Below are 9739 nucleotides of genomic sequence, written 5' to 3'. Positions count from 1 at the left end.
TATATCAAACGATGTGGTATGTGCTATCCTGTCTGTGGGATAATGCATATAAAATATCCCTGGCTACTAATGAAAAATGTGGCGGGTTTCATTCTAAGACTATATGTCATAATTACCAAATGTGTGACATCCAATAGCTTATGATTAATAAATCAATGTGCTCTAGTGGTGTTGATAAACAAAACAAACTTTTTTAAAAATTTAACGGAGCCTTTTTGACAACTCAAATTACATATTCAATACATTTTCTTGTTTTGAATATCAATATCTGTATATCCAATTTGTTTGCGGTCTATAGCAGTCAAGATTCTAATTGAATTGTAGGAAGTGCTTGCACTATCAACTAAACAGTTGGAAGAAACATTCAGTTCATGATGTGGCCAACTCGGTTGGTAGACTGTAGACAACAGCAGACTTGTATGATTGGCTCAGCCAGAAGGTATCTTTGAAATCAACAGATAATTGAAAGAACACTTGAGCAATGTAAACAGTAGAAAGATGTTAAAATGTTTAATACTGGAAATTTAATATTCCACATCGGTACTTGTAAACATTCCTCTTTTTTTTTTTCTCTCACATTATTCGAGATGTATTTACAGCAACTAATCCTGCATCAGTTTCTGTTTTTGACATTTTAACTTGCTCAGTTTCTGTTCAGTAACTAGGTCCGAGTCCTAATGTTCATCTGTCTGGCACATTCTTAACACGGAACATATAGTCTCTGATGTTCACCAACACGTCTTGTGCAGTGCATTGTGGGACTGGTCTGGTACAATTTACAGGAGTCTGTGTCATCCATCAAATCCACTGTCCTCTTCCCCAGCTCTATCGGGATCTGCTTCATCCTGCAATATTTATGTAGGAAATTACTAAATTTATATTTTCTAGTTAAATCCTAAGGTAATATAATAAAACCTTGCCACTTTATACTATAGTCCATCCTACAGGAAACACTTTTTTGTGTACTATGAAATTCACTACAAGTTATTTATTTCTGAGCCGATTGATTTGTAAATTGCACACAAAATTAGTAATTTTTTTTAATTTCTGAAAAACTTTTACTTTTCTTCTTACATCAAAAACAAACTTGGAAAGTTTTTTATATTAAGATAATGAGAATGATAGGCAGAGGGTGATAGATGAGAAAGATGAATGAATGAACTGAAATTATTTACAAAATACATTTTTATAGAATGATGGGACGGACTATAGAGTCAAATCAAAATTATATCCAGCTATTTTTTGCTTATTACACATAATTCATGAAAACCCCTAGGATAAAAATCTGATAACTGTATTATCATTATGACATATTACTCTTATATATACTGACCTCCAAAAAAAACTATACCAAGAACTATGATTTAAATTCAATTATAATTTGGATAATGAAAATAAAAGGGTTGTTAAATATCTTTCTGCTTTTATGGAATAAAATTTTGTTCCCAACATGCCAAAACACCACTCTCATGTATATATACGTTTTAAAGATCATCATATTTTAGTTTTTTCTTCAGTCAGGGTTCATACACTTCAAATAGTTTCATTTTTCAGGACTTTTAAGGGCTATTTTCGTTCATTTTCCAGGACTATTTTACCTTTTTCCAGGGGTCTGAATATATGACTTGGAAAGAAGTTTTTGTTTAACGACACCCTAGCAGATTGTTTAGTCAGTGGCTGCTATGTCTCCAACATACAATACTTGTTACACACGGTCTACAGTAGTCACACCCCACTCTGAATATAACTTTTGGATGGTAAAGTTGTAAACTAAAACTGTTGAAATAAAATATTTTATTAACTACATTTGTTGTACATTGTACAAAATAGTGATATAAACATGTATCTAATACTCAAATAGAATACATATATATATATATATACACACACACACACACATTTATTTATATATATATATATTTTTTTTTATTATTTTTTATATATATATATATATATATATATATATATACACACACATACTAGTATATATATATATACACAAGTAAGTATGAAACAGCTTAGAACGTTTATAATTATTGGTGTGATCTAAACCGGTCTTGTCCACGCCTCCTTGTGTAAATTAGTTGTCAATTAAATCCTTGCAGCTAAAGCTCGGCTGCTAAATCAAAGCGTGTTGCATGTGCGCCTTCTGAAATATACATCTCCTTTGTTTTGGCTTGGCTCAAGTAGATCGAATAAACATGGGCGACAGCACCAAAAGAAACAAGTGTAACAATGTTATATACTGTTACGATTGTTGAAAGGAGACCGTTGCAAATCTCTATGGTGTTAAACTCATTTTTAATCTCACGTTACATCGATGGGGTTTATTTAAAGATATGGGCTTCTTTCTGGTCAAATGATTAATCATGGTAACGACTCGCCGCACAGGATTCATACCCAAGCGGTGGGCCATTGTTAAAGTGATAGCTCACTTTGTGAGGTGTTAATTCCTACTTAATTATACACTGTTATATTAACGTTTACGAGCTAAATGGATTTATTCAGTTACTCGAATTTGTCGGGATTTAACAGGTCCATAAAATTACTTACATGCCAGTAGTCAACTTACATGACGTCAGATGCGTGCTTGTTTTTCTAAAAACATACACTTTCTGTTAGGCATTTTCGCAGAAGTGATTTACACATCTACCCGTTTTTCTTTTTCTTTTTTTTAATGTCATACTGGTATATATTTTTTATCCGGATTCCATGCTTGAAGAATTGTGTCGCCATCTCAATTAAGATTATCTACTCGTGCTCTAACGAGCACCACTACACCTATCTATAGACCAAATAAACCAACACAGTATTTCCTGCTCAACAACTGACCAATGGCAGTCGACCTCATTATAATCATCGATGCGTTTAGGTATTGTTTTTGTGGGGGGGTTTTCTTTCTTTCTTTTGGGGGAGAGGTACCTAAGTCAAACGCGTTTATTTATGTATTTGTAACATCACTAAAACAAAATTAGAAACAAAATTTCGAATTTCCCGGACTTTCCAGGAGGTAAACTGACTTTTTCAGGACATTTAAGGACTTTCCAGGGTAAAAAAAAAAAAATTAAGCACTTTCCAGGATTTTCCAGGATGCGTGCGAACCCTGTCAGTAGTCTCTCAAGAATATTGGTATAGTTTCTTTTGGACGTCAGTATATTTGGTGTCAAATTTGACACATGATCAGAACGGTCATTACGTCAATTTGTGACCACTGACTGTCGTCCAATATTTTGTCGTCCTGTACCTGTTTAGTACCAGTGCCTGTTTTTGTGTGTCACAAATCCCCTTGTAGCACCTACCCTGGGTTCTTTTGGTTCCACGTCTTCTCCATACTGAATCGCCATGTCAATTTGCATTAGAACTTCACTCATGCATTCCTCATCTGTTGGGTCAAGTGGAATAAACCTAACTAAACTATAGTCATCAACCTGTAATTTGAAAAAACTGAGAGAGATGATTTTCCTGTCAATAATGGATTAATATGGTGAAAGACACAGGTACAAGGTACCCTGTATGATTGGTAATGGTAAACCTACTTACCAGCTGAATACCATTATTGTAGGTACAAGTACTCATCTCAGTCCTTCTGTCTGTCCGTTCGTCTGTCTGTCCTACATATAGTTTTCCAGATTTTGTTTTTAGAAAGCCTCGAGATATTGACCTGCAATTTTCTGTATAGCTTTATCATGTACTGTTACTAAGCCATCGGACTACAGGCTGGTAGGTACAGGTTTGCAGCCCGGTACCGGCTCCAACCCAGAGCGAGTTCTTAAGGGCTCAATGGGTAGGTGTAAGGCCACTACACCCTCTTCTCTCTCACTAACTACTAACCAACTAACAATTAACCTACTGTCCTGGACAGACAGCCCAGATAGCTGAGGTGTGTGCCCAGGACAGCGTGCTTGAACCTTAATTGGATATAAGCACGAAAATAAGTTGAAATGAATGAATGTACTGTTACAGATCAAGTTTGACTTTCATGGTGATTCATGCAGAATTGACGGAGTTATGGTCCTTGAACTTAGGAGAAATGAATATTTGTTTTCCGGACTTTTTTTCAGGCCTTGAGATATTGACCTGAAATTATGTGTATAGCTTTATCATATACCGTTACAAATCAAGTTTTACTTTCATGGCAATTTACCCATTTTTGACGGAGTTATGACCCTTGAACTAAGGAGGTATAAAATTTGTTTTCCAGACTTTGTTTTGCAATGCCTGAAGATATTGATAGGAAATGTTGCATATGCCTTTATCATGTAATATGGGGCGAGACGTAGCCCAGTGGTAAAGCACTCGCTTGATGCGCGATCGGTTTGGGATCGATCCCCATCAGTGGGCCCATTGGGCTATTTCTCGCTCCAGCCAGTGCACCACGACTGGTACATCAAAGGATGTGGTATGTGCTATCCTGTCTATGGGGTGGTGCATATAAAAGAGCCCTTACTGCTAATCGAAAAAGAGTAGCTCATGAAGTGGCAATAGCGGGTACTGTAAATAAAATGTGTTAAGTGTGTCGTTAAATAAACCATTTCGTTCCTTCCTTATCATGTAATGTTACTGATTAAGTTGAACTTTTATGGTGATTTACCCTCTTTTCACAGAAGTATGGCCCTTGAATTTAGGAGATACAAAAAACATTTGAGTTTGGTAGGGGACATGTATTGCTTTAGCAGTACTCTCATAATGCTTGATAAATATGCTGGACATATTTAACAACGAAGGAGTGTGGGTCTCTACGAATTTAAGGTTTCTTTTATTTAATGGTACCATTAGAGCCCCTGATAATTAAACAAAGGCTATTGCTTAATTAGATATAAACATTTCTGACATAAGTCTTCAGAGGTAACCAGCTACATGTTTCCATTAGAAGCAAGGAATCTTGTATATGCACTTCCCCATTGAAAGCACATAGCACAGCTTTTGATATACCTGTCAAGAGGCCTGGTTTGGATAGGAAAGGAGATACACAATATCCAGAAAAGAGTGTCCTTTTAGTGCAGAAAAGCCCTTTTCATAAAAGATTTTTAGATTCCAATTAATGGTGTGCACTCGGTTGAAGGGTTTTTTAAAAACATATTTAAGAATCTATAAATTTCATAAAGTACCTCATTTGGGTTTTTTTTCTTTTAAAGAATTGATTTAAGTGGCTAACAAAGTAAGAAATAACAAAACTTTTTACCAGTTTTGCCATGGACTTGTTCAACTTCTTAAATCTGTGGCTAAATTTGCTGTCATCAAACTCTTCATGTAATAATGTTTCCATGTCTGGATCCAAGTACCTAAAAATAAAATAAAATTACTGTGGTGAATGTGGACCAAAAACAAAACATTTGTTTTTTTTAACTTTCTATTAGTTTGTTTTTTTAATGTACTATTGAATATTGAATATCACTATCCATGGGAGTGGGGCTACCATAATCTAGAAGCCCTAAACTGTAAGAATTAAACTACAAACCTTTCGACTTGTTTCTTGGCTTTTTTACTGAGCAGATCGAGCTTGGTGAGGACGTTCACATGAGAGATCTCCAGGCTCACCATGGTGGACAGTGCTGCTAACACACCCGACACAAACTTGGAAGCTTCTATCATGAACTGTGCATCAATGAGAAACACGCCACATATGCGAAAGTTCCAGTTTTGTAGCGTGTCCACCAACTGTCGGATCACAGGGATATGAGTGTACAGTTCAATCTGACCTGTAAAATATCACGAAATGTAATTAGAAACTAATTACATTTTTTAATGTTTCCGCTTTTCATGACAAGCAAGGAAAATGTCTTTTCAGGAAGAGATGATCACATGACTGGAAATATGATATTAATTACTCAATAGAAGATTTTAATCAATGACTGGTTTGGACCAGTCCATTAAAATATGGAGGATATATAAAAAAAGAACATATATCGGAATGCATTTAGATAGTTCAGGTAGTATTTTAAAAAAGGTAAAAGCAAGCCATCATTTTACAACTTGGTGTATTATCAAAATCATTTAGCATTATTATTTGGTATAAATAAGTCTGTGAAGTTTGAAGATAAGCTAACATTATTAATAAATGGCAGGAACATATATTAAACGTAACATTTAATAGAAATCTTCAGTAGTAGATAACAGATTAATCAATGGGTTCTACAGTTTTTTCGATGACTTCATAAATTCTCCAATATTTTTAACTACTATAGCAACGTACTACAAAGGAAATCCAATTTCATTGTGCAATACCCATTCTTAAGTGGCCCTCCACATGATGGAAAACATAAAGAGAAACAAGAAATGATGGTATTTTTAGAATAATAAAATGGACATTTCAGCAACCCAAGGTATTAAAAAAATGCAGTGATGTTGTTGATAAGTTTCCTTATGCTGTTCTCAATGTTGTTAAAAATATCAAAAAGGTCTAATTTCTTTTTAAATATGGTGGCCTAGTAAAACTATCAGTGAAAACTTCTTCTAAGAGAGCTAAAAACGAAGAAATTAATACACATCTTATTATTTATTACGAATATTTACTAATATTTTTGTTGGCATTTCAAACATCTTTAATATTAGAAAAAAAACATACCTTAAAACTAGTAATGTTGATGGCAACAATATATTAATTATTGTGCTGCTCATTAACTCTACGTGTTTTATTAAATACACTCTTACCTGGACAGTCGAACAGAATGTAGTCATCATCGATATCATCCAGCTGCTCTTGTAACCAGTCAAAGTTTTGAGCTAAATACCTGTAACAATATTAATAATACTATTAACAGTTAGTTTATGAACGGTGCAGAAATGTATATTTTATTAATCTGCTCAGACTGCTGGATCGGAACCAGAATTTTTTTTACATGTACTAGTCCTGCAAAATTTCTACTAGACTGTCAGTCTTCAGCAGAATATAATATAACATTGCTATAAGTAAACTTAAAACATTCACTCAATGAAACTAAATAATATGTTTTTGGTTTTTTTAACATATCTTTTAGATTGTAACTTTTATTCACTTTATAATGATACCAATTTAAAATAAAACAAGGGTAAGAAGGCAAATTAAACCACCCCAAAAACCAACGAAAGATTCAAATTAAAAATAAAACTGTCATATGACTTATCTATATAGGTGAGGAGCAATCCGATACATTTTTTCCTTATCGTTTTGAGCAATTCAAGACTTTTTTGGTAGTGTAACTTAAAATCAAATATAGACTCAGCTTATATGTAGACATTCTAAATTTTATAAAACTTACTCCATGCAAAAAATAAGACCACCATTTGGACCAAATTTCAGAACAGTATCTTCCATTGCATCATCAATATGAATTAGCTCCCTAATATCTGTATAAAAAAAGAAAGAAAAAAAAGAGTAGACTCAAATAAATTTATTCACTGTTATACCGGTCAATCTGGAAATTCAACACACCTTAAAACAGGCAAATATAACTGGAGGTCTGGTTTTGCCTTGTTTCTGTCTTATGTTATAAATATTACACTCAAAAGGAAAGAACCAAAGGGAAAAGAAATATTGGCTTGATGAAAAAGACTAGTGAGAGAGAGTGGGAGAAAGAAAGAGACAGAGACACACACAGAGAGAGAGAGAGACAGAGACAGAACAGTACATACCACAAACTTTTATGTACAAGTTGCAAGTTACTGGATAGCAAATAGCTTGAATCCATCAAGAGGGATGCAGTCGATTCATCCACTGGACAATTCGTCCACGGACGATTTGTCCACTGAAAATTCATCCACTAAGGAACTCCACTGGGTTTTTATTTCCCCAGTACATTTCGTCCACGGACCAAATAATGTGTACTACATGTACGTGGGGGCTAAATAAATTATTAGATATATTTTACCCCGTATTTTTTTTTGCTGTGTCATAAATTTACAAAGGTGAAAATAAATTATATTGCATTAGATTATACTTGGTAGATGTTTTTGTAACAATGCTCTGCAGACATAATTCTTTGGCGTTTCTATTTATTCGGTTATTGTTTGTTTCTATAATGTACACCTTTCACGCTACATGTCGTAGGATGTTTTTAGTACAATATACCCAGTAAAGATAATCTTTAGCCCTTCCCTTTCAACTTGTTTGGTTTCTGTTTGCTTTACCAATTAAGTGTACAGGTGTCCTCTATTGTGATATTGTGAAGTAATTAGCTTAAGCTTGTTTCACCAAGTTGGATCCAGTAGCGTCTAAAACAACATTTAATTAAATTGGAATTGAAGAAACAAGTTTTTATTTTATTTCGAGGTTATTAGGCATATGGGGATAACATGTGACAAGGGAGGTACAGTGGATAGAATTTACGCCACTGAAGGAGAACATGACATGGTAATAAAGTCTTCCAAAGCGGAGGCTTGCATTACCTATTTACCTCATCGTGACATGTGAGATAATGTACGAGCGAGTGGACAAATCGGCCGCATGATAATGAATACAAACAGTTAATAAAAACTGGACATTAATGTTGAATTCTAACTCTATTTTACTTTTTTGGTTATAGTATACCACAAAATAATGTTAAGAAATGATTACAATGTCAAAGAAATAACTATTAATATGTTTGAAAAAAAGGCACTCATCGAGTGGAAAGCCATCAAGAGTAATACTAATTGAATCTATAAAATCCAATGCTCATTAGAATCTTGAGTGCTCTACCATTGAGTTGTAAACATAGAATGCATTATTTAAAATGGGTACATTTTTTGCAATTCAGATGTTAATTAGCAAAGAGAATTAAAATAGTGGTATTGCATGTTATTACATGTAATTAACCACTTTCTATTGACATTAATGGTATATTATCCTGCAAGTCCTGTACATGTTCAATAACACTGAATAATCCTGCAGCTATTTTAAAATAATACCTGCATATACTGGGTAGTCGAAATGTTCAGCAGCTGGATCAAGATTCACAACCTGTACAGAGCGTCCAATCACTTCACAGTGCTTCACTATGTTCGAACAAAATGTTGACTGCAAAACAAAGCCAAAGCTTAATTTTATTTAATTGGTTAGTGGATGTAACCCTAAGATTATTACCCCCTATTATCCTATATAATTATATAATTCTCTTGTCAACTCCCTCGCCTTTTACCGTCAGTGTAATGTGACATTGGTGATGATCTCTACCTACGGCAATTTATATCTCAATAACAGCAATTGCCGTCGGTGCCGTCGTTAAGTCTGAGCCCTGATAACAGTGATATAAAAAAATATCTTGCTCAGAGAACTTGCTGCTAATCTAATGAAAAATGTAGCGGGTTTCCTATGATGAATATGTGTCAGAATTACTAAATGTCTGACATCCAATAGGCGATGATTAATCAATGTGCTCTAGTGCAGTAGTCACTGTAGTGGTGTCGTTAAACAAAACAATTTTAACTTATTATTATTTAATAAATTTAAACTTTTAGTTTAGCTTAATTTTGCCATGGTTCCATTTTAGCTTAGTTATCTACAGTTAGTATAACAAAACTAATTTTAACCTTCCCACTTCCAGCCGGTCCCATAATAAGTTGTGCGTATCTCATGATTGCTGCTGGTAAAAAATTTATATTTATTTAAAATCTTTTCTCATTCTTTTTGTGTTTATAGACTGTTTATGACATTCATTACTACGTCTAATCCCCATGTCGTAGAATACAATTACAATATGAGAAAGAAACACTCTATCTTAGTCTCGTTAAAGTCTAACGTATTGTAGATTTTAGTAAACGAGACTATATAACGTAACTGGTA

General features: G+C 34.0%; 1 protein-coding gene across 1 annotated transcript; it reads right to left on the bottom strand.

Moving 5' to 3' along the window:
- Positions 1-497: 497 nt before the first annotated feature.
- On the bottom strand, positions 498-9683 carry LOC121368406 (GPN-loop GTPase 3-like). The gene is made up of 8 exons (XM_041493118.1): positions 9487-9683; positions 8866-8974; positions 7239-7326; positions 6652-6731; positions 5459-5699; positions 5183-5282; positions 3300-3428; positions 498-845 (listed from the first exon to the last, which is right to left on the bottom strand). Exons 1-8 carry the CDS (start codon positions 9529-9531, stop codon positions 792-794), a joined length of 846 nt encoding a protein of 281 aa, XP_041349052.1. The 5' UTR covers positions 9532-9683; the 3' UTR covers positions 498-791.
- Between the last annotated feature and the right edge of the window lie 56 nt (positions 9684-9739).

The sequence above is a fragment of the Gigantopelta aegis genome, chromosome 3, assembly GCF_016097555.1.
Source record: "Gigantopelta aegis isolate Gae_Host chromosome 3, Gae_host_genome, whole genome shotgun sequence".
Taxonomy (NCBI): Eukaryota; Metazoa; Mollusca; class Gastropoda; order Neomphalida; family Peltospiridae; genus Gigantopelta; species Gigantopelta aegis.
The sequence above is the reverse complement of the archived record's forward strand: the minus strand, read 5'-3'. Positions and strand labels throughout refer to the sequence as shown.

What these genes read in the sequence shown, in the direction of transcription:
- LOC121368406 (XM_041493118.1), bottom strand. Translation starts at nt 9,531, where the DNA reads ATGAGATACGCACAACTTATTATGGGACCGGCTGGAAGTGGGAAG. An exon ending in GACCGGCTGGAAGTGGGAAG is followed by an intron (nt 8,975 to 9,486) that starts GTTAAAATTAGT and finishes TTTGTTTTGCAG; the next exon opens with TCAACATTTTGTTCGAACAT. An exon ending in TGGAACCAAAAGAACCCAGG is followed by an intron (nt 846 to 3,299) that starts GTAGGTGCTACA and finishes TAAATATTGCAG; the next exon opens with GATGAAGCAGATCCCGATAG.